Here is a 24443-nt window from a genome sequence, read left to right on the forward strand (position 1 = left end):
GTCCAGCCGTCGGGAAGCCTGGCTGGTGGCAGAGGTGGGGACCCTTCTCCGGCCCGCGCTCACCTGGCAGCCTGTTGACGAGCCACGTAAGCTGTTTTTTGGAGATATTGGTCCAGCTGAGGTCCAGGCTGACCGGCTGTCTTTTGATGATGCCGCTCAGTGCCTGGGGGGTGATGGACTTGCACCTACTCAAATCTATCTTTGTCCACAATCTCTTGTCACAGCACCTAGGGACGAGGACAAGGAGAAGGCTGAAAGCTGAGCCCCTCTGGGACACGAGCTGGCCAGGGGGTTGCTTGGCTTCGGGGAGAAGCCCAGCCCCGGCGCAGCCCCAGCTGCAGGACAAGGCTGCTCTGCCTGGTTTCCCCGAACGCGTGGGGAGGTCGCTGAGGGTGTCCGGCCACCCAGGGACACCCAGAACAGCCCCAGCAGGGTTCTGCTGCCCAGTAACACCACGGAGTTGCAGCTCTCTGCCTGCTTGACCCCTCCTGGGTGCTCTTCCCATCAGGGCAAAGATCTCCAGCATCCTCGCACCCGGAGGGTGAAACACTTGTCCTGGTCCCACCCCAAGGCCCCAGCAGCGCTCGCCGCTTCGCTGGGAGCTGCGACGGAGCCCGGAGGCGGCACAAACTCCTCTCACAGGAGCCTGGGGGGGGACCCAGGACCTGATGGCAGCTCAGCTGTGCCCCTGAAGGTGCCACACCAGCGGCGGGCAAGGGGACGCTCTCCCCCAGCCACCGCGCCGCACCATTCCCACCAGCCACCGATCACAAACCGGCCGGTCCTTCCCCATCGCGCCGTTCCCGCTGCTCGGAAACCTCCCAGTTTCCAGCCCGGGTCCGTTCCCAAGCCCTCCTTTCCCTCCGGCAGCCCACCAGGCACAAGGCTCGGGGCGGCCGCGTCCCCGCACTCACCACTTGTACCAGGTCTTGCACACCCGCATGCACTCGCAGAGCTCCCTGCGAGTGAGGTAGCGGAAGACGGACATCCACACCTCGCGCTGCATCCAGCTCTCCTCGCCCTCCTGCGCCCGGCCCCCTCGGCCGTTGAGCCGGGCCGCCCCCCCCTCCTCCGCGTTCTCGTCCTCCTCCTCTTCGTCCTCCTCGTCCTCCTCGGCGGCTGCCTCCTCCTCCCCGCCGCCCCGCAGGGGCATCCGGGTGGGCGCGTGGCGCATGACGACGCGGGGCGAGTGCTGCAGGTTGGCGGAGGAGGCCGTGATGGCTTGCAGCTTGGGGACGATAGAAGTGCCGTGGACGTCTTTGGTGGGGCGTTGGAGGGTGACGGTGAGGTAGGAGCCGTGGAGCTTGGCCTTCTCCACCTCCGACAGCTCCTTCTTGCCGCTGGGGTTGTTCTCCTTCTCCCGCACCATGGTTCGCTCGGTGGCCTGGAGCCGCAGCAGCTGCCGTCGCTTGAAGCGCTCGTCTCTGCTGGCGCTGTGGTGGTCGCTGGGGCCGGCTCCGGGGGACGAGCGCGTCACCACGCCTCGCGGCGACGCCGGGTCGTGGATCAGCTGCAGCATGGGGGTGGGCGAGTTGGGTGGGGGGGTTAGGGGCTCCTCGCAGCTCCGCAGGGGCCGCAGCACCTTGGCTTGCGCCGTGTCGTCGTCGCTCTCCTCCACCTTCCGCTTCTGCGGGGAAGCGGGGCGGCGGGTTAGCGGGGACGGAGCTGCAGCGGGCCCGGGGAACGCAGCCCCTCTCTCCTCTTCCCCAGGGCGACGCGCACGGTGCCGGCGGGGTCTGCACCAGCAGCGCCCAGTACCACCAGGACCAGAGCCCGCCCACACACCAGCAACCAACATTTTCCTTCCCCCTGCACAAAAGGGGGGGTCCCCTGAGGTTGAGGGGTGCTTCCACTCCATGCCTAACGGTTCCTCGCCTCTTGCAGTGGAAACTCTCAGGATCACAGCTCAGCACAGGACACCGCGGGGACAAGGGGTGCCCATCACATCTGCCTGAAGTGCTGGGGGACCCAGGAACCCAGCAGATGTGCACCCCGAGCATGCCCATCACCCAGCAGAAGGTGAAGGTGCCCCCAGGGTGGCTGTCCCCAGCCTGGCTTGCCTTAGCTACTGCGCTTCCGTCCACAGCAGCAGGCACGGTCCCACAGGCGACGCGGCAGCTGTGGGCCGGTGTCCCGGGCGGCACCGGCTGCCGCCGCGCGCACTCCGCTCGCTGCCTGGCAGAAGAGCCCAGCTGCCCCTGCCGCTTCTGCGGGAGCCTGGCCCTGGCCTGCTGACGGGCTCCCTGCGAGCCGGGGACAGAGAGCAGGGGGCCGTCAGCTCACCCCCACTGCGGGATCCCGGGTCCGGACTGCGGCGGGATGCCGCTGCGCCGCAGCCCCGGTGACCCCCGCTCTCCCCAGGCCCTGCCCAGCTGGTCCCCTGCGTTGCAGCGGTGCCTGCCTGCCCTCCAGCCCACCCACGCAGCCCGGCCGGGTCGAACGCTGCCTTTTCCCTGGCAGGATGCAGTGGGATGATGAGGATGAGGAGGGGACTGGAGCATCTCTCCTCCGAGGAGAGGCTGAGGGAGCTGGGCTTGTTCAGCCTGGAGAAGAGAAGGCTGAGAAGGGACCTTAGAAATGCCTCTAAATAGCTGCAGGGTGGGGGTCAGGAGGACGGGGCCAGACTCTTTGCAGTGGTGCCCAGCGACAGGACAAGGGGCAACGGGCACAAACTGAAGCAGAGGAAGCTCTGTCTGAAGATGAGGAAGAACTTCTTCCCTCTGAGGGTGACGGAGCCCTGGCACAGGCTGCCCAGGGAGGCTGGGGAGTCTCCTTCTCTGGAGATCTTCAAGCCCCGCCTGGATGTGGTCCTGTGCAGCCTGCTCTGGGTGACCCTGCTTGGGCAGGGGGTGGGACTGGGTGACCCCAGAGGTCCCTGCCAACTCCGACCATTCCGTGATTCTGTGGGACGGAGGACACGCGTCCCGCTCTGCCGCAGCACGGCTCGCCTCCTACCTGGCCCTTCTCTGCGTCGTCACCCTGGTAGCATTTGGGGCACTCCCAGCAGTTGGGGAGCTCGTCGTTGAGCAGCCCTTCCCCATCCATCTGCCAAGAGAAGCGGGCGGTCAGCAGCGGTCCGTCCCCACAGCCAAGCCCGCTCCGCCCCGGTGCCCAGGCCGCTCACCTGCAGGCAGCCCGGGTGAACAATCTCGTTGCAGATGCAGCACTCCATGAGCTTCTTCTCGAAGTCCTGCGAGTCTTCGTTCTGATCCACCTCCCCGCAAAGTGCACACGTGACCGAGTGAGGCAGCCTGGGCTACAAAAGGAAAGCAGCAGTGAAACCAGGGCAAGGTGGGACAGCGTTCCCCCTTCCCTCTTTCTCTCTCCCACTGCCCGAACAACGGGCAAGGGGACAACTATCCCCCAAGAATCAAACTTAGTCGTTGCTCTCCGACCCCGACGGGCCGCAGACTCACCGCTAAGCACTGCCGGAGGACGCAGGACTGCTTCATGCGGCCAGGGCCACCAAACTTCTTCATGTCCCTGCAATAGTGGCACATGCCGCACTCGCCCTGCATGCAAGCCTTGCATTTTCGGCACCGCACCCGCCTCCGCCTGGCGCCTGACACGATGGGAGAGACCGTCGGCCTGACGGGCGTCGGGCGGGGGGTTGGCTTCATGGTGTGCGGCTTGGTGATGGGGATGGCGGGCAGGCGCACCCGCAGCCGGGCCTGGAGCTTTAGCTGGCAACAGAAATAGAGAGGGGAATGGCGTGAGATGAGCCAACCGCTGCGTTCGGCCTGGATCAGGAAGCCTCTGATCACCGGCTCCCTCGCTGCGACCTTCAGAGAACGCGCCGGAGAGCAGCCCCGCTCCCTCATTGCTCTGCAGACACGGGAGCCTGTATCGGCGCTGCCCCGGGCTCGCTCAGCCTTCGCCACCCCACGCCAAGAGCTCTCCTTCCTCCCACCCCCTATCAGGAGTCAGAAATGGGTCTGAACAGGGCTGCTGAGTCCCAAACGCATCCCGGAGCCCCAGCAGCAGCTGCTCTTTCCTTGCCGACGGGCTCGGGGGAGGGCAGGCACCCAAAAACCCAGCGCAAGGACAGGGACGACATGCGCCGAGCATCTGAGCGCTGCATCCGAAGCCTGCGGACGTCTCCAGGTCTGTTCTCCCAGAAAAACTGCCCGAGATGCTTGTGCTGCCCAAGGACCAGGAATTCACGCCGGATCCCCTCGGGCAGGGCAGGCAGGCAGAGACAGGCAGCTCCACGGGGTTTGTTTGTCTCCAGGCACCCAGACAGGGTGTTGCCCGCCCTTCCCAGGGCGACGGAGTCCTGCTCTTCCCATACGCCTGCCCGTGAGCCCATCTCCCGGCAGGAAGGAAGCGAGCGACCCGCAGGAGCCGTCCTGGCGGGCCACGGGCAGGCAGCCTGCGGAGGGGAAGTCCGGCCGACCGGCCAGCGGCAGGCTGCTCCTCGCCTCCTTCTGCCCAGCGAGCTCAGCCGGGGCTGTGGCCCAGCTCTGGGCCCTGGGTTACGAGCAGAGCTGGAGAGGAAAGGGCAGGGGCACACTGAAAGGTCCCTTTCTCGAGAAGCTGGCTGCTGTCTGCGACCCCCAGGAGGGAGCTGCCTTCCTTGGTGTCACAAGAGCCACGCCGCAGCGTGTTGGCAGGAGCAGGGACACGAGGGGCACGCTCACCTAGCAGCGAGGGGCCGGCCTGCCCACCGAACGGGCAGGGTTGATGCTGAGCATCAATCCCCACACCTTGCCCTTCATTCTCTTGGGGAAGGCAACAGCAACGCATTCCCCTGACACGCAACGTTCGTCGGACCACCCAGGACTCGCCCGTGAAGCCGGAGAGCTGCCGGGAGAGCTCCCTTTAGAGGGTCACCCCTTCCACCAACAGCAGGGCTCCGTCTGCTCCGAGCACGACCGAGGGGTTGGAGAACACGGGGACAGATCTCCACCACCGCCAGCAAACGGGTTTCCCCGTGGTACCGCGGAGGTGGCTGTGCCCCACGGCCCCCCTTCCCGAGGCGGGTACGGAAGCGGTGCCACCGCGCCCCGGTCGCGGGCAGCGGCTCGGCCGAGGGCCGGTCCCCAGCTCAACCCCGCGCGCCACCCGCTCAGGTCCCCTCCTCGCAGCTCCTACCTTATCTCTCTTGGGCCACTGGACGATGGGGATGCCTGTAAGTGCCAGTTTGGGGTCACTGTTGGCGTATTCTTCTAGCAGCAGCTAACGGAGAGAGGGAGGGGAGGGGAGGGGGGGGGAAAAAAAAAGAGAAAGACAAAAAGTAGAGGTGTGAGCAGAGCGAAACAAGGCTCCCACCAGACGCAGAGGCCAGCACGCTTCAGACACGGCTGGGAAGGAGCCCTCATCTACCCACGCCCCCGAGCAACGCTCCCTCCCCGCCAGGGATCGAGCCGATCCGCACCAGCGCTTTCATCACCCGCATCTCGGCCCCGAGGCCCCGCGCTGGGCAGCGGGAGAGCGCCGAGCGTTTGCAGTCCAGAGGGATTTACAGGGGAAGAAGCACGGGGGGGGTCCCTCCATCTGTCCCTGGGCATGGGGTAGCTGCGGGGGTGCAGCGGCGGCGGGACGCGCTGCCCCAGCACCCTCTGCGTAGCCCGGCGCGAGCGGCCGCGTAGCCGAGCGCTGCTCCCCGGCACCGTCTCGGGGTCCGGCTTTGACGCGAGGGACCCCTGGGCACCGACCGAACAGGCACCCTCGCCCTCACCCCGGCCGTTTCGGCCCTCTCGCTCCCCACGGCCATTCCCACCCCAATTTCCCAGTCGCAAAGGTGCTTTATTTACTCGCCGTTGCCATGGTTACGCCGGCAGGAACCTCCTGCCGGCATCCCCACGCGGGGTGCTTCCTGCTGCCCGGCCAGCATCCCCCCCCGTGGGGCTGCCTGCTCCCGGGGCCAGCACCCCAGCCCGGCTCCCCAGTGCTCCCCAGTGCTTCCCAGTCCTCGTTGGGTGGCAGGAAGCCACGGCCTCCCCTCCGCTCGCCGGCAGCGCCGCGTGCTGCTCGCAGCTGCCTACAGACTTTCGGCCTCCCCCGCCAGCCTTCCCACGAGCACCCGCCGAAAGGAAAGGTCAGGGGCTGGGGGCTCGTCTGTCTACGTGCGGGAGGGAGCGGCCCCCTGCCCCTGCCCGGGGCACCCAAGTGGGTGGCTGTGGCTCAGCCATGCTCTAAGCCGGGGGGGCCAAGGGGTTGGGGGGGGGGAGTGTGCACCTGGGTCCTGGGGGTGCATCTGGCAGGGTGCCGGGGTGGGTGATAGCCCCCCTCGCCCTCTCTGACCCCTCACGCTCCGGCTTTGAGGGGGGGGACAAGGCAGAGGGGACGCTGCCGGCGCACCGCACGCTTCCCCCGGCCGGCAGGAACTCGGCACCGGTGAGGAAGGGGAGAGGCGAGCCCCAGCGCCAGCCAGGGACCCCCCACCAGCGCAGCAGGGGTCCCCCCGCGCTCCCCTCCCGGTCCGGATAGTCCCCGCGTCCCCTCCCCATCCCGCCAGCGCTGCCAACCGCCTGACCTTGCGCCTCTGGAGCTGCCGTGACTCTGGGGTGAAGTTTGCTGAGCCCTCTTTGTTTCGGTGCCGGGGCCCCCCCGTCTCCCCGGACACCTCCCGGGGCTGGCTCAGTCTGAGCGGACCCGAGCGGGACCCCCGGTCTTCGGGGACATGGCTGGGGGAGCCACCGCGCCCCCCGCCCCGAGCTCCCCCGGCTCGTCCCGGGCTCCGGCAGCCACCCCGAGAACCGCGTGCTCCTGCCGAGCCCTTGGGCAGCAGCGGCAGCTTCCTGAGCCTGAAACAATGCTGCTGCGTCACCCACATGCGGTTCCCAGCAATGCTTTGCAACGGGAAGATGGCAGAAGAGAAAAAGCCAGCGAACGAGCAGAGGGCAGAGCCGTTCTGCTGCAGAGCCGGGAGGGGCCGGGACGGGAGGCTTGACGCCGCGCGGATTGGCGCAGGGACCCGGGCGGCGCGGCCCACCTTCCCGTCGCCGCAGTCGGGGAACCCGGGAGCGGGGCTCCCCGGCATCGGGGCGAGCGCGGCGGAGAGCCCTCGCCGCGGTCCCGCTCACGCCCAGCCTCCCCGATGCCTTTTCTTTTGTCTTCTCCGCGACGGTTTTGGGGAGGGGGGGTTCCTGCTGGGAGCCGAACCCACCTGGACCTGGGAGACAGCGCCGAGCGGGGAGAAAGGGCTTTTAAACCCAGGGAAGGGGGACGAGGCCCCCCCAGAACGTGCGCTGGGACTGCGCCCGCACCCTCCCGCCCTGGATGCGCAAAGCTTCCCGGACAGACGTCCCGCCGGCCAAGTTTGGGAGCCGCCGTGGTCCCCAAGCCACCGGTGACCTCACCACTAGAGGGGGACAAACCCACGCCGGGTGCAGCAAGGTCTCCCCAAGGAGCCCCAGCTCCCCCAGACCCCCCCCTCACCCCGGCTCCAGACCACCGCAATTAAAATGGAGGAAGCTCTTGTAATCAAGCAACCTCCCCAAAGCAGCGCTGGAGAACAGCGACCGCTCCCGATGCGGCCAAAGCATCCGCCGGCAACCTCGGCTTTTGTCTCTCTGACCCCTGGAGAGCCCAGGAAGCCACTGGGCCACACTGGCCAGACACCCGGGTCCAGACTGTCACCCCCCAACCCACCAACGACACCCCCGGACCCCCGGCACAGACTCCCCACGGATCTGCATCGCGCCGGGGGGGACGCCCAGCCCCGCAGCGTGGTTTGGCCCAGCATGGAGGACGCGCAGGGCAGCTCCTCCATCACGTTGCCAAGGTCAAGCACGTCAGATGGCGTGCCGAAGTGACACCAGGTCAGGGGGGACAGCAGAGGGGGTCTTTGGCCCTGCGTGCTGCAGCCTGCAGCGCTCTCCTTTGCTCCGTTTGGAAAGCATGGTAGCATCGGGCGTCTCGTCTTTCCAGTCCCACCTGGCCCGCAGGCAGGAGCGGGACCAGTGCTGCCATCCCACCACGGGTGGACCTTATGGGCACGGCTCACAGCCCACCCTGGTCTTCCTCATCCAGCCCCCGTTCCTCACCACGTCCTCTCTGCAGCCCCTTGCCCCGCAGCCAACGGTGGGATCGTGGACACCCTCCCCATGGCTGAAGAGGGCCCCGAGACCACTCACTCCTCCCAAGGGTGCTCACGGGTGCTTTTAGATCCCCCGGGCTTCGGCAAGCTGCCACGTTCGCTGCTCATCTTAGAGCTGAGCACCTGGAGAAACAAAGTGTTTTGGGAAAGCCGATCCCGGCTGGGAGATCTCCTGGGGCAGGGAAAGGAGAGCACGAGGCACGGGGAACGTTTCGGGCAGATGGGACCCACAGGGGAGTAAAAAGCGTTCACAGAGGAGGGAGAAGGTGTCTCTGATCACGGCGAGACCCCAGCACAACAGAGCCAGGTAGGTGGGCAACGCCAGACCGGAGCCTTTGAGCTGAGGTCCTGGAGATGGGATCCACACTTCTGGGAGAGGCTTTTCTCATTTCTACAATGCTGAGTGCTTCGACGCCTCCAGGCAGAGCCCGAACGGAACCCGCTGGTGCCAGCCACTGAGGCTGCAGGCCTCGGTGGCATGGTGGCACGCACAGGGTTCAAAGGTGGGCTCAGCTCCCCGCAAGGCAGCTGGCAGCAGGTCTGACAGCACCAAAGCCGGAGCCTCACGGACCATCCCGCTCCTCTGAAGTCCAAACACCAGCAACCAGCACGCCCCGAGAGGGGTCAGAGGCGATGGACAGAAGCAGTGCAAAGACAACGGGGACCTCTCAGAAGTTCCCAACGATCCTTCCAACGACCCCAGTCCAGACCCCGCACAGAGGCATCACCAAATGCACGGAGATGCTTCAGCAAGACGTCAGCGCTACAAGGCAACAGGTTCCCAACTTCATTTTGCAAAGGCAGATCTGAGGCAGTGCTAGGAGCCGTTCTGCACCCTGTGGACCCTCCAGAGCCACCGGAGATCAGCTCCCCATCGCCGGTTCAGAAGGCAGCGACGTGGTGACACCAGGAGCTCTCCAAGGGAGACAGGCAAAGCTAGAAGGGTTCAGGAGAGGCAGAGCTGGCAGCGTGCTCGTCCTATCCAAGGTGCCTGGCGCAGCCTTGTCTAGGACGGGTTTACGGATGGACAATCCACGGAGCTGGAAGGACATCTTCATCACATCCAAAGTGTCACGTCCCACCATGTGCCAGCTCCAGGCTCAACTCATGACAGGATACAGAAGCGTGTTTCTCCATGCGACCCAACACATGGACACCCTGAAGCCATGATCTCCACCCGGGAGGCTGTGGGAAAAGGCAGCATCTTCCCGGTCTGCACCTGGGGACACTGCTTAGCAGAGGGTGGCAAGCAGCGTGGTAGGACGTCCGATCTGACAGGCAGATCGAGGTGCCACGGGAGAACATCTTGATTCCGTGCTCCTCCAGAGCAGGTCTTTCCCAACGGACCTGTTGGCCAGATCCCAGGGCCACCAATGACCTCACCTGGTGACGTACCGGTAAGAGCACCTGCTGCGGACCGTTGGCCCTAGAGTCAGGCCAGGACGCCGTGGAGGACGTGTGCTTTCCGTTCTGCTTTAGTCACTGCAAACGGATTGGGCTCCAGTTCTCCGCTAGAACATCAAGAGAAACCGCAGGGGAACAGAAGGGATCCAGGCCTGGGGTGCGGCATGAGGGATCCCGCCCGGATCCCGCCTCCGAGAGCCGCGAGGGAAGGCAGGAGCATCGGCACAAGAACGGAGGAGGGAAGGGTTGGGCTTAGAACGCAGCCACGGCAGGACCGCGTTCTGGGGGAGTCGGCCACGGCTGCGCAAGAACACAACAGCTGTCAGAAGAGGGAGTCGTACTGAAGCTCACAAAGAGAACGTGACTGAAACGGGATCCGTATCCCACGCCACGAGTTACAGACGCACGGATGGCCACCTCACGCCTCTAGCTCGGTAACAACTTCAGAAACAAAAATGAGATGTTCTCCATACAAGCTGTGCCCTGGCTCCAAGAAGGCCAGTGGGATCCTGGGGTGCATCAAGAGGAGTGTGGCCAGCAGGTCGAGGGAGGTTCTCCTCCCCCTCTGCTCTGCCCTGGGGAGGCCCCATCTGGAGTACTGGGTCCAGTGCTGGGCTCCCCAGTTCAAGAAAGATGAGGAGCTACTGGAGAGAGTCCAGCGGAGGGCTACGAGGATGAGTAGGGGACTGGAGCATCTCTCCTGCGAGGAGAGGCTGAGGGAGCTGGGCTTGTTCAGCCTGGAGAAGAGAAGGCTGAGAGGGGACCTTTGAAATGCCTCTAAATAGCTGCAGGGTGGGGGTCAGGAGGACGGGGCCAGACTCTTTCCAGTGGTGCCCAGCGCCAGGACAAGGGGCAATGGGCACAAACTGAAGCAGAGGAAGCTCCAGCTGAAGATGAGGAAGAACTTCTTCCCTCTGAGGGCAACATAGCCCTGGCCCAGGCTGCCCAGGGAGGCTGTGGAGTCTCCTTCTCTGGAGATCTTCAAGCCCTGCCTGGACGCGGTCCTGTGCAGCCTGCTCTGGGTGACCCTGCTTCAGCAGGGGATGAGACTGGGTGACCCCAGAGGTCCCTTCCAACCCCAACCATTCTGTGATTCTGTTGATACTGAAAATCAGACCTTCACTCATCTGGCTTTTCAGTGGCCAGTTAAAACGTTTAGCTAGAAATGCCGTACCCCTTTTCAAGTTCTAAAAGCCAACCTACATTCTCGCGTTCCATCACCTCTAACAAAAACATAAGCTTTGAAAATAGAGGTTTGCTGTCGTTTTACAAACTTGTCCTGTTTCCTCCAGCCACTGCAGTCTGATGACTAAGGGTCTTCACGCCTCAAGGGTGCCCTGCAGCACAGGCTTTACTTGGGAGGCTGCTAGCCCTGAAGGACAGAGGCCTGCAGCTCTGGATACCTCTGAACCTCAGAGTACAGCCAGCTTCCAGGAGCAGGTCCTTCAGGGAAGCTGTTTGCTCCGACCGGACTGCAGGGACATTCGCCCGCAGCTCATCTGCGAGGTACAACCGGACACGGGGGCTGGTGGGTCACACCGAGGCCATCGGCACACGTCCGTTAGCTCCAGAACATAACAAGTCCTTTGAACAGGTCTCAAAACCCAGCTGAACGCCGACAACCCTGAATGCTCTGCCTTCAGAACCCCCAACACCAGCCTCCCTTTCTCAGCCCAAGGGTGAAACGTGGCGCTCGCAGCTTGAGTTTCTCCGGAGCGTCATACGGTCCGTGCTAGGGCCGAGGCCACCCCACCGCGACGGCTCAGCAGCACCCGCGTCGCGTGCTCGAAGGCCACGGCGCACCGCGGCGCTTGAAAAAGCCACAGGAAACCAGAACTGCAGCCCTCTAGCAGCACCTACTCCTGCTCCTTCAGCCCAGCCCCACCGGAGCTCGGCTTGCAAACCACAGCCCACCCCGGGAGCCCGGAGCTGCGCCCTTGGTCCAAACGCAGCAGAGCACAGGATTTACCAAATGACCCACAAAAAAAGGTCAGGAGACAGCAGCTGGAGAAGAAACACGACGGCAAAGACGAGGATACACCCATGGTTGTGTCTGGATGTCAGCTCTGGTACAGGCGAGCAGCTGAACAGATCACCGTCGGCACCGAAGGGAGAAGCAGGTACCGGTGGGTTTAGAGACTAACGTGGACTTTTGGGGAACAGAGCGAGGCTGACGTTCTCACTTCAGTGCTGAATGGGCTACAAAACATCACAGCTCGTGGAGCCAGCTCCAAAGGCCTGGCAGACACAGCTCAGGGCGTAAAGAAGGGCAACCCAACAACCCAGGCCAGATCAGCCCGGGGCAAGGAAAGGGCTCCAACTGCCACAGTGTCCAGCAGACCAAGGAGTCCACCGCCAGAACTGGAAACAAACCGGCCCACAAATGAACACTCTTGCCCTGACACCCGTAAGGGACCCAGACAGGGCCCAGAGGGTCCCCAGGGGGGTCTCAGCCACGTTGGCTGCGAGCTGTTACTGCTTCCGCTAGCTCTGACCCAAAATCCAAGCCAGGGCTGTCCCTCAGCATCAGCTGGTGTAACATCAGCCTCACGTAGAGGAAGAGGAGGACACCAAGCCTGCAGACACATCACCCCCTTGCCCCAGCACGGGGGTAAGGTCAGGGTCGAGCACAGTTTGCCTTTCCACCTCCGATGCCGCCAGAAAGCGGACGCAGCCCCGAGGAACGGCAGCGCTCGCGGCTCCCTCACGCCTGCCTACCTTGACGTCAGCGATGAGGGCGTCCTCATCCTCAATGCCGGTGGGAACGCACTTCTTGTGCAGAGGGAGCGACTCCAGTTTGTCCACGAGGCAGCGCAGCCCCTCCAGCTCAAACTGGGTCAGGTGCACCTTCCTGCTCTTGCGTGGGCTGCCGCCGTTTGGGTCCCAGGCCTGGCCGTTTTGGGAGCCCCGGCTGGAGTCGGAAGAGTCCACAGACGGGGTCTTCTTCAGACCCGGCAGGCTGCTCCGGCAGCTCCTGCCCAGTTCGTCATAGTCCACATTGGCACCGTTGGCTATGGGGCTGGTGAGAATCGACCGCCTTGTGACCGGTCGCCTGGGTTCCTTCCCTGCTGCATCCTCCTCTTCTTCCTCCTCCTCCTCCTCTTCCATGTTTACCGAGTCCGAGGAGCTCAGCTCCATATCTGCCATGATGGAGAAAGAGTTAGAGTAGAGCGCAGTGGCCAGACAACCACTCACAGAAGGTGCCAAGTTTCTAGAGGAATCCCTGCAGCTACCAGAGACACTGGAGCAACAGGTACATACGGGGACAAGGGAAGAGGAACTGCTGGGGCACACAGCGGCTAGAAAACACAAGCTAAAGCTCTTTCCTGTTCCCAGCTCATTTTGTGGCAAGGAGAAGCAAAGGACTTGGGAAAACCTCGCAGAGGAGGAGACAGCATCACCCTAGACTGAATTTCCCAGAATCTCCGAATGGTTTGGGTTGGAAGGGACCTTTAGAGATCATCTAGTCCAACCCCCACGCCATGGGCAGGGGCATCTTTCACGACATCAGGCTGCTCAAAGCCCCATCCGACCTGACTTTGCTTTGGAGGGCTCAGGGTCTCCAGCCATCTGATCCTGTGAGTGACCTGGGACTTCCATCCTACCTTCATGATGGGAGAAAGAGGTTGTAGACTCACCAGATGACCGTGAGGTCTCTTGAGCCTGATCATGCCCGATAAAGTGCCCTTATCCAACAGTAAAGGGGAAGGGGGCTCTCCTGCTCCCTTCCTTTCAGCTCTCTGCACTTCAGCGGTAGAGAAAACATGACAGACACTGGAGACCTCCCAGCAGATGGGGGACAGAGACAGCCTTTCCCAAACCAAGTGCTGAGGGAGATTTCCAGACAACCATGGGAAAAGGACACGAACTGGGAGCCGTGTCCCTCTGCTAGGGCCCCTTGGATGGAAAACTAAAGCCCTAAAGAGGCTCTGGCTGTGACAAGAGGTGCCCAGGAGTCAGCGCTTACAGCCTCTTGGGGGACTGAGGACAGACTTGCTTCTGGGGCTTCGGGTGGAGGCTCTCCAGCCCTCTCCTACTCTGAAGAAGGGTCTCTGTGAGCAGTCATCTCCTGAAACTGCACAGGCCCTGTCTGCCTTGGCTGTCAGGAGACCAGACATCCCTTTTGCAAGAGACTCCTTGCACGTAACCTTGACAGCACTCTCAACTCTGCGTGCAGGAAGGCCCTGCTCAGCCAGAAAACATCACTGCCCCGCGGCCCACAGCGCAGCGGCGGTTACTGCAACTTCCCTTCCTCTTCTGTTACAGGCTTGGCGTGTTCCAGCAAGGCCAGGAACTTGTCTGCTGGTTTTGCAGCTACAAGGAACCTGGCCTGCTGCAGGGGCAAAGGAGGAAGCAAAAGTCTAGCTAGTTTTGGCTTCTTGCTCACAGGAAAAGAAGTAAATTGCATGTCCTTCGGCCAGCCTGCAGTGCCCTCCGACTGCTCCGTGCCGCAGACAGTGAGCAGGGAGGAAATACCCAAAGAAACCACCTTGTGGTACTGAGGAAGCGATGGTCCCAGATTCTTCCCACGCAGACCTCCCCCGCCCACCGCACCGTACCCCAGCAGCAGGGTGCAAGGAACCGCTTCGATAGGGGCGAGGAACGCCTGAGGGCTGGGCAGCCAGCGCGGGGGGCTTACCCATACTGAGCGATTCCTTCTGGAAGTCCTTGGTCAGATGCGAGCGGCTGGTGATGCAGTAGACGTAGCGCTCCAGCACGTACCAACACATCTCGTAATAGAAGGGATAACGAAACTTATTCGGGACCTGCAAAAAGAGGCAAGGGGAAGGGGATCAGCGCAGGGCGAGTTCTTGTTACTGCTGCCTCAAACCAGAGCGATCCCCTCCCGAGGGACAGCCAATGGGATCCTGGGGTGCATCAAGAAGAGTGTGGCTAGCAGGAGGAGGGAGGTTCTCCTTCCCCTCTACACTGCCCTAGTGAGGCCTCATCTAGAGTACTGTGTCCAGTTCTGGGCTCCCCAGTTCAAGAAAGATGAAGAGCTACTTGAGAGAGTCCAGCGGAGGGCTACGAGGATGAGGAGGGGACTGGAGCATCTCCCCTACGAGGAGAGGTTGAGGGAGCTGGGCTTGTTCAGCCTGAAGAAGAGAAGGCTGCGAGGGGACCTTATAAATGCCTACAAATATCTGAAGGGTGGGTGTCAGGAGGATGGGGACAAGCTCTTTTCAGTGGTGCCCAGTGACAGGACAAGGGGCAATGGGCACAAACTGAGGCACAGGAAGTTCCGTCTGAACATGAGGAAGAACTTCTTCCCTCTGAGGGTGACGGAGCCCTGGAACAGGCTGCCCAGGGAGGTTGTGGAGTCTCCTTCTCTGGAGATATTCAAGACCCGCCTGGACGGGGTCCTGTGCGGCCTGCTGTAGGTGACCCTGCTTCAGCAGGAGGGTTGGACTAGATGACCCACAGAGGTCCCTTCCAACCCCTACTATTCTGTGATTCTGTGACAGAAAACACACGTGCACGTTTAACAGCATCATTCGTGCTTCTGGCAGCCTGATGTCATTCTCCTCACACAAGGATGTTATCACCAGGCGGAGCAGAGACAGGCACTACTCACTCGCACGCCGTTAACCTTATATTTCTCTTTGTTAGGGTTGCAGCTCTTCCCCCACAGGCCTCCTTCTCATTCGTACAAGAATTAAAAAGTGAGACGCCACAAAAGGTTGCAGTTGAAGGTTCAAGCCCTCTTCCCAAGCCCCAGCACAGCACCAGACAGTATTTGTGCAGGCGGAGGGAAAGTGTTGGTCTGTGCAGAGAGGTGCTCCCAGCTCAGCTGTTCAGCAGAGCGCTGTCGGGGCTCCGTCACATCAGCGCCGGCAACTCACACGCCGGCAGAAGATGCCCCTGAGCCTGCTGCCTGCCTCGCACCTTCCCGAGGCTGCACTGCCCAGGGTGGAGCAGGCACGCACTCCGTCGTCCCGTGTCCAAGCTGCTCTGGATGATGGTCTGACATCCGAGCGCTAACCCACAGGTCCTGCCCACTGCAGCACCCCGAACTGCTTCGGAGAGGCCAACAGTCTGTCCATCACAGCCCAGGCGTGTCCTGAGGCTTCTCTGCAGGTGCTGAGCACTGCAGGGCCCACATCTCCACCAGGAGCAAGCGAGAACACCCGCTCGCCAACAACATTCTCTGCTCAAGACCTCAGGAAGCCTTTAGTTTCGGTCATCTTAGACCACACCAAGGTCTAAGATCAACACCAAGCAGCAGCAGAAGGGAGCCAGGCAAGGGAAGAGGCAACACGCCGGATGTACTCCCATGGACATGTTGCTGCCTTCCTCTTCAGGCAGCCTGGGGAGGTCCTCCTCACACCCACAGCAAGGTTTCCAGACCCCTCAGAAGCCTGGTGTCAGACCGGGGACAGTACGAAGCAACGTAACGAGCCTTAGCACACGCTGCAGGCTGTCCCTCTGCCCGGGTTCCTGCCCGTAACATCTAGCAGGCCAGGACACCTCGCGTCCAGACAGCTGGAGCTGAGCAATCTGCCACAGGGTGAGACTCCACTCGCCTGCCTGCACCCTCCCCACCGTCCCAGGGAGGCCACGTCCTCCCAGCTCTCCCGCAGGTCCTTACCCGCGTGCGGTCTTCGATGCTGTAGATCCGGAGCTGCATAGGGATGTTGAAGCTGTGTAAGAAGTTGCCTCCGAACACCAGCGTGTCCATGGGAGTGTACACAGCATGGATCCAACCTTGGAGAGAAAGCAGAGTTTGACGAATTCTTCTGAGAAGCGAGGTGAGGTTGCAGTCTCACAACTGGCAGTCCCTACTAATTCAATTCCTTTGCAATCTCTTCTAAACTGTGCTCTTCAGAGCAGGGCTGTCGAATCTACACAACCTTCATGCTGGTCAGCTAAGTCCACCCTGGCGGTTGTACCCTCAACCTGCAAACACACAGACCAGCTACCGACCCCTTGTCACACCAGCCAGCCCTAGCAGCAGCGGTGGGCTACGATGGGACCACACAGACCCCAGCTCTTCGAGGAGAGTGGACATTGCTGCGTTGTAGCAACGATGTCCACCCCTCCTGAAGTGTTGCTACCGAATTACTCAACACCCAGGTCACTTGAGGCACCTGAGAGCTAGAGACAGACTTGTACGTAGGCACTTAAATGCACCCGTGGATCTGGCCTCACATCCTCCCATGGTGGCACACGTGCCAGTGTCCACCTCCTGTCCACAGCTCTTTCTCATCCTGATGTCTCTGCAAAGCTGCTTCCTAATTACATCAGGCCTAAGAACACCAGCAACAACGAAAACAGTCTTCCAAAGTCTGTTCAACAATTGAAAAAAACCCTCAAAGTAACTCAAGTTCTAGTTCTCTTATCTGCAATCCAGCCAAGCCCAACATTTTGGGAATTCCAGCACGGGTTTCCCTAAGGCAAGGCCACTCCATTCAAAAGAAGCCTCAGTTGTGATAACAGGACTCAAATGAGTCAACTTGCGCAATCCCTGGTGTTTTCTGTTCCTGGTCCCGCTGTAAGCTGCAACACAGCTCGTTCCTGCGCTGCTGCTGGAGACGAAATGGCAGCTTACAGCAGCCTTCGAGATCCAAGACAACCTTATGGACACCATTTTAAGGGAACAGTTTTCTTAGAAGCCTTCACAGGGGTCCAACAACCTTTCTCCTTACAAGGGACTATTCCCTAGCACAAGCACAGCATTTTACAGCCGTCCCAGGTCTCCATCACAGCTTCTAAAAGTCTGTGAGCTGGTCCTTGCAAACAACCAACTTCAGCTGCTTTTTCATCTGCCTCATCTCGGTATTAACTGCACATGCAAGACATTGCTGATGCCCTCCAGTTACTCTGCTTGCTAAACCCTGTCAGGCTAAAGATTTCTCTTAACTCTTTCAAGTGTTCCCACTCCCTACCCCAAAGTCTCCTCGCCCAAGGCCTCTGCAAAGCAGTCACCTGCAAGTCTCTCCGTGTTACTGTTTCCCAGCTCCTTACTGGGTTTCAGCGTTTTCCAGCATCTGCTTCTAGCTATAAGCTTTCCAGTTCTCCTACCTCCAGTAGATGCAGGTTTTGATTGTCTTTCCTTGTGCCCAGAGCAGTCACCTTGCTCCTTAAACTCACACACTGGCTCCCTTCCTCGCTTTACGGTTTGAACACAACGCTGCAGCGGCTTCACAAGCGACCCAGGAACCTGAGGAGCTGTGCTGCCTTGGGCCAGCCTCTGTCCTCAACACGCCCTGCTCTGCCTGTCAGCACGACGGGCTCCGGGAAAGCCTTCTTCAATAACTGATCCAGCGTGATGCCAGCCAGCCACAGCTGTCCTGTCGCCTGGGCTGAATCCACAGTGCCATGACAGGTTTTGGGAGCTGGCAAGCCAGAGGACAGAGCCACATCACTTCTCCCTCTCCCCGTTACTCATGAGGGAGAGAAGCTAAATCCTGCCTGTTCTGATTTTGTTTGTGTCCCAGGAGTTTCAGTCTCTCGCCACAACTCTGGCAAAGGCCAGGATGCGCCTGCCCACCCTGCGGTACCTGAGGGGATGACAAAGGTGTAGCCCTGCTTGAGCTCGATGCGCTGGCACTCTGACACTCTGTCCCCAAGAAAAATGTCTCCCTGCTTCCCTGAGAGAAGCCAGTTTTCATAGAGCTCCAGGTTCTGGGGCGTAGGAGGGATCAGCCAGAAGATCTGCAAGTAAAGACAACACAGGTATGTAAGTCACTGCACAGTTAACAGCTACTGACTGCCCGTTGCTTCTTCCAAACCTGCCCTGCTCCCTCTCCAGACATCTAAATCTCTTCCTCTCCCTGCCCAGAGATGCATATCTACAGAAATTCCCAGAAAAGTGACCTGAACAGCTGTCCCACCTGCGAGGGCAAGGTGCTGATCAGGGTCTTTCCCAACCCGACGCGCTGTGCACCGCAGGCAGACTGAGCCTGGGACGCTCTGTAAGGTATTACTGACAGCAGTGCCAAAAGACACAGAGCCCACCAAAGACACCAGAGTATCAGAGACAAAAGAGAGATCTACCTGCATCTTTCTGCTGTCTTAGAGACTCTCTCTGTGGAGAGAGTCCAGCGGAGGGCTATGAGGATGAGGAGGGGACTGGAGCATCTCTCCTGCGAGGAGAGGCTGAGGGAGCTGGGCTTGTTCAGCCTGGAGAAGAGAAGGCTGAGAGGGGACCTTAGAAATGCCTCTAAATATCTGCAGGGTGGGTGTCAGGAGGACGGGGCCAGACTCTTTCCAGTGGTGCCCAGCGACAGGACAAGGGGCAATGGGCACAAACTGAAGCAGAGGAAGCTCCAGCTGAACCCGAGGAAGAACTTCTTCCCTCTGAGGGTGACGGAGCCCTGGCCCAGGCTGCCCAGAGGGGCTGTGGAGTCTCCTTCTCTGGAGATATTCAAGCCCCGCCTGGACGCGGTGCTGTGCAGCCTGCTCTGGGTGACCCTGCTTGGGCAGGGGGTTGGACTGGGTGACCCACAGAGGTCCCTTCCAGCCCCGACCATTCTGTGATTCTGTTACTAATAGCTACAACTGAACTAGAGATTTGCACCTGTCTGGCAAAGAGGTGGCAAGCAGAAATCCATCCCAAACTAGGCTCCTCAGACTCAGCTTGTCCTTCGGGTGAAGGCACCGGAGCCACAAACCCTCAGAGTCGCTGGGAAGCCTGGCAGCTGCATCCCCTTGGCAAGGAAAGGTGGGTGGAAAGCCCAGATTCTTCAGGTGGGGAAGAGTTTGCTGCCTTCCCTGAAACCAGCCTAAGTCAGTGGACAAAGACGGGGTGGAATGATCACCCAGGACTTGTCCTAAAGAAGTGAAAAGAGTTTTTTTCCTAGAGATCTGCTTTTACTGACTGGAGGGAACCCATCCAGCCACCTTCAGCCAGACAGTCCCTTCGCAGCAGTTACAAGCGAAAGGGCTCCCTATCCTAGGGCTGCCCAAGGCTCTTTCTCAGGAGATGCCCAGCCACCACAGACAGCCTTTTTTACCTCCCAGCTCCTTGACGAATTCAGCCCAAGAGGGCTGATGGTTTTCATCCGAAGCAGTGAAGCCTCTTCTAGTCGCTCCCAAGGACTGAGGCAGGAGCTGGGTGCATTTCACGGGGTAAAAGGCGGGACCTGCCTTCGGTAAATTCTACACTACACGATCCTTTCCTCCACGTTAGCTCTTCCTAACAACACTAAGCTGAGCCACCACCAGATTTTGCTGCTCCAGCTGCATCACGCCTCCTTGACTACAGCAGAGCTGACAGCTGCAGGTAGCCAAAACCTGAGCACCAGCTCTCCCACGCTGTTATCGTGGCAATGCTAAAGCACAGGCCGAGCCCCGTGAACACGGGCACAGCCACCCCACGGCAGCCTGAGGGGAGGTTTTCCCAGCAAGGACTTCACATTGCCCAAGAGTCATCCTCTGAACAGGACTGTGCTCTCTAGGGCAGCAGCAGTGCTAGCTAGGGTGTCCGACTTCGCCCAGCGATACAGCACCCAAGCTACTACAAATCCATTTTCTGGAAGTCAAGAGACCACAGAACACCTCTAAGAGAGCTTAAGGTGCAACTACTCCTGCCTAAGGGCAAGTGGGAGGACTGGCACCTTCCCAGATCTCCTTCCAGACAGATTTCTTCCAAGCCAGGCCCCAGGACATCACACAGCTGGGGCAATGGATGCCCGGCACGGGGAAATCCCTGCACAATTCTAACTGGAAGCCACCCATCAGGAACAAACGCTGCACTCAGCTGACGTCTGTAACCAAACTCGACGGAGCCTGGGGTTCGGTTTCTGTATCTTGGGCTGAGCTCAGCACAGGAAGCGACTCCAGACAAGCAGCTCAAAACTGACACCGTTTCAGAGCTGCTTCTCACCAGAAACCATGCAAGGGTTTTGCAGTGAGGACCCGTCACTAACCTTCAGTTCAAATGTTTCTGCTTTTGAAGTCACTTGATGTTTTAAGGTGTCCCCTCACACATCTGTTGGCTATTTAAAACCCCTGGATAGCTCAGCTTCAGCAGAGGCTCCCATTCACCTTTAATTACCTTTTTTTCCCCATTTGCTGCTGCTCCCAGCCTGCTATTTGCACCACACCAAGAGACGATCACCCACGTAGCCAAATGATCTCTCAGAAGTCCCAGGCACTGGATGAACTGGGTTATTCTACTCTATGTCATTTAGCCTTTCATAAGGTCGTCTCGGCATCATCTCTGCAGCATGGGTTCTCAGCCTGTGCCTGGTGGACCTCCGAGGGCCTGAACTACTTCCAAGAACCACAGCTAAACAAGTTTAGGGTGGAAAGGCTTCAATTCGCCGTCTGGGACCTGCATCTTCAAGGATCGACAGCAGAACAGACTAAAAGCCACTCTCCTAAGGCATCTGTAACTTTCCCAGCAGGGACTGTCCTCCTACCTTCCCCCCTCGGTGGATGTGGTACCACACAGAAGTACCACCGAAGTCCACGTGGAAGTCCGTGTAGCAGCCCTTGACGCTCATCAGACAGTACCTGGCAGAAAGCAAGACGACGGTAAGGTGAAAATGAGCGGTGATCCACATTTGAGAGCAGATACAACGTACTCAGAGGGAACGGGCTGCCCAGACCCAGGCCAACGGCTCAGAGCAGTGCCAGAAACCAGTAACTGCAGTGCTAAGCACTTCAGCTGCAGGGTGGTGGTGGTTTGCAGGAAAGCTCACTTTGCATTTCCATCACATCCCCTCAAAAAAGATCCAGTCCAGGCAAGAGGAGAGCTTTCGTCCTCAGGCACCCGGCAGCTCTAACGCCCCACGGCACAGGTCTGGCCCGCAGGGCAGGACGGGCAGCGCCTAGCAGCTCATCCCACTCCAGATGTCTCAAGGCAGGGAGCACGATGAGCTTCCCCAGAGCGCAGCGAGCTCCTAGCAGCCACACGATTACCCTTCCACGCAGCGTTCGGCAGGGGCTTGAATAACCGACTGCAGCGTCCTTACGAGTGTCACCCGCTCGAATAAACAGGGAGGCTGTTCCTCCCGCTTCCCCTTGGTACAAACTGCTCCTCCCTTGGGCAGTTTTCTTGCAAGAGATGCTCTGCTGCCTGCCACCGCTGGAAGAGCTCAGGAAGTCACTTACTTCTGCACCTTTGGGTACTGCATCTCCAGGATAGCATTCGTAGACTCTGTCTGACTCTCCTTCAGGTGTCTGGGCCACATGTTATCGACCCAGTCAATCAAATCCACCTACAGCAGAAAGGTGGGAGACATGAACAGAGATGAACGGGGCACAGTAACCCCCTGCTGCTACCCCCAGACTCCCCTGGATGCTCCAAGCCTGCCTGCTAAGCCCGCAGCTCACGCGTGGCTGGGCACCTGTGGGATGCAGGGTCCACCAAAGCCACCGCGCACAGACTGCCAGCCCCCTCCCAGCTCAGAGCACACCCCCAACAAACGACGGGACCAAGGAAGGGAAGGAAGCCCTGGTGTTAGCTGAATGGCCACGACACCCCCTTTTTGGCCCCCCAACAGCAACCTTCCCGATGCCACTGGTGTGATCCCACACATAAAGCACTTCGGATCAGCTGCTCTGATGCCAGCTGCTACGGTGGAGCCCCTGAGGTCACAAGAGGAGCAAACACCACAGCAACGTCCCAGGCACAGTACTGGGGTGTTGGTCTTCTACTTAGGGGCCAGGCAGGAGCTGCTACGCACTGGGCTCACACAAAAAACATGCTGGGCAGCATCTTCTAGGGTGGGATTCAACTCGCTAAGCTCCAAGACAGCCAGAGCAGGTAGAGATGTCCAGGCTCCCTCTACAGTTAACAGAGAGAAGTGGATGGCCCTACAGAGCTGCCCTGTCTCAGGATGTCCACCCCATCCATCCCACCTTCCACACTGCAGCGAGGGAAACTCATTTTCCCCCTGCCAAACAGCCTCCTGCCCCGCTTCCAGCACACCTCCAGTCTTCGCCTACGCTGCCCTCCGAGATTTCAGCACTTTGCATCAGAAACCCTCTCCCTGCCACGCTGCACAACCCTTTGGAGTCCCAGCTGAAGACAGGGTTGCCATCCGAACGGGACCATGGTTTCCAAACACCAAGGAAACCACAAAGCTCAGCCAGCATCCAGGCTTTAGCTACTTTCCCAAAGTGCAGCGAGCATTGCTGAGCTCTGCTGTCTGATCTAGGCCCTGCTGGAGTTTCGCTGGTGATGGCAAGCTCCCCCCACCCCGCACCCCTCTCTGGCCACAGCGGAGCTGACGGCTGCTGCAGGACGCCGGAGAGGGCTCTGCACCAAGCACCGGAGCAGCGCAGTGCACGGCGCACGGGGAAGGCAGGCTCAAGACTGAACGACCGCCAAGGTCTTGGCAGGCAGTGGCATCAGCTAACTGGGAGAGGCTGGAAGCCAGTGTCCCCACCCTGTCCCCAGCACCGACTGAGGCAGAGCACAAACCTGACCTCTCCAGTCAAACTCGGGTGCTTGTCCACACTCTGTGCCTGTTCTTGATCAGCAGCCAGCAGGAGCAGGTTATTTCACCCTAATTATTCCTCAGCCCATCACTTCCTTCTCTCTAATCGCTGCCAGCTAACGAACAAGCCAGCTCCCCGCAGAATGACGTGCCAGCAACTTGACCGTGGTCCCTACAGCCGAGGGCTGCACAGGCCGGACAGCTCCAGCCTGACTGCGAGCTCAGCTACAGCAGATGATGTCAAACACAGGACCAGCTCCAGCAGCTTCCAGAGCACAGCAGTGACATCCCCGGCTGAGCCCATGCACGTTACGAGCGGCCCCTCTCCTCCCGCGTCCAAGTGCCAGGCTGCACCTCGCCTACAGAGGCCCACAAGCAAAGGCAAAGGACGTTCCTGCGGAGGGAAGAGCCTTGCTCACCGTAGCCGGTCTCTGCACCAGGTTCTCCAGTTTGGTGTGGCTGAACTCCAGGCTGATGACGTTGTAAAGTTTCTCCCGCTCGGCCTCCGGTGTTTCATAGTAGCGTGCCCACTGCGCCATGGACATCTCGATATCCCTCTGCGTGTTCACGTCCATGACGTCCACCATCCGTCGGCTCCCTGCCAGGACAGACAGATGTCACTGGAACCATCCCTGTGCACAGCGGACCACCCAGAAGAGACGCTCCAGGAGACATGGGACCCTTCCTCAAAGAAGCAACCCACACGCATGTGTGACATCTTGGCCTCTCCCATAACTTCATCTTCTTCCATACCCACACTGAAACAGAAGCTGCTCCCTGTGTGCCTGCTGGAGAGCAGCTCTGCAGAGAGGGACCTGGGAGTGCTGGTGGACGACAGGTTGACCATGAGCCAGCAGCGTGCCCTGGCTGCCAAGAAGGCCAATGGGATCCTGGGGTGCATCAAGAGGAGTGTGGCCAGCAGGTCAAGGGAGGTTCTCCTCCCCCTCTACTCTGCCCTGGCGAGGCCCCATCTGGAGTACTGTGTCCAGTGCTGGGCTCCCCAGTTCCAGAAAGATGAGGAGCTACTGGAGAGAGTCCTGGAGAGGGCTATGAGGATGAGGAGGGGACTGGAGCATCTCTCCTACGAGGAGAGGCTGAGGGAGCTGGGCTTGTTCAGCCTGGAGAAGAGAAGGCTGAGAGGGGACCTTAGAAATGCCTCTAAATATCTCAAGGGTGGGTGTCAGGAGGACGGGGCCAGACTCTTTCCAGTGGTGCCCAGCGCCAGGACAAGGGGCAACGGGCACAAACTGAAGCAGAGGAAGCTCCAGCTGAACCCGAGGAAGAACTTCTTCGCTGTGAGGGTGACGGAGCCCTGGCCCAGGCTGCCCAGGGAGGCTGTGGAGTCTCCTTCTCTGGAGATCTTCAAGCCCCACCTGGCCGTGGTGCTGTGCAGCCTGCTCTGGGTGACCCTGCTTTGGCAGGCGGTTGGACTGGGTGACCCCAGAGGTCCCTTCCAACCCCGACCACTCTGTGATTCTGTGATTCAGGTCACACTAGACTCCTCAAGCAGGTACGAGTTGTGACCCACTGCCAAAGGATGGCTCAGGTTCAACCAGCTTGACGCTGCTTTGATTAACCCGAGGACTCTCCCCATTCCTGCCTGT

At 60.3% G+C, this 24443-nt stretch overlaps 1 protein-coding gene across 2 annotated transcripts in view; it reads right to left on the reverse strand.

Moving 5' to 3' along the window:
* Positions 1 to 24443, reverse strand: part of KDM2A (lysine demethylase 2A) — a 52893-nt gene that overhangs the window by 1119 nt on the left and 27331 nt on the right. Inside the window, exons 7-19 of one of the 2 annotated variants that reach the window (XM_075425955.1) lie at positions 23259 to 23437; positions 21509 to 21615; positions 20815 to 20908; positions 17950 to 18103; positions 16038 to 16153; positions 14088 to 14214; positions 12167 to 12588; positions 5095 to 5178; positions 3417 to 3683; positions 3125 to 3256; positions 2956 to 3045; positions 915 to 1627; positions 64 to 227 (exon numbers count right to left, since the gene is read on the reverse strand). In XM_075425955.1, the coding sequence (XP_075282070.1) occupies positions 64 to 227; positions 915 to 1627; positions 2956 to 3045; positions 3125 to 3256; positions 3417 to 3683; positions 5095 to 5178; positions 12167 to 12588; positions 14088 to 14214; positions 16038 to 16153; positions 17950 to 18103; positions 20815 to 20908; positions 21509 to 21615; positions 23259 to 23437 (2649 nt within the window). Of the gene's footprint in view, positions 1 to 63; positions 228 to 914; positions 1628 to 2955; positions 3046 to 3124; positions 3257 to 3416; positions 3684 to 5094; positions 5179 to 6478; positions 6952 to 12166; positions 12589 to 14087; positions 14215 to 16037; positions 16154 to 17949; positions 18104 to 20814; positions 20909 to 21508; positions 21616 to 23258; positions 23438 to 24443 lie in introns of those variants that run through there. The other variant, XM_075425956.1, reaches the window with a different exon arrangement.

The sequence above is a fragment of the Opisthocomus hoazin genome, chromosome 7, assembly GCF_030867145.1.
Source record: "Opisthocomus hoazin isolate bOpiHoa1 chromosome 7, bOpiHoa1.hap1, whole genome shotgun sequence".
Taxonomy (NCBI): domain Eukaryota; kingdom Metazoa; phylum Chordata; class Aves; order Opisthocomiformes; family Opisthocomidae; genus Opisthocomus; species Opisthocomus hoazin.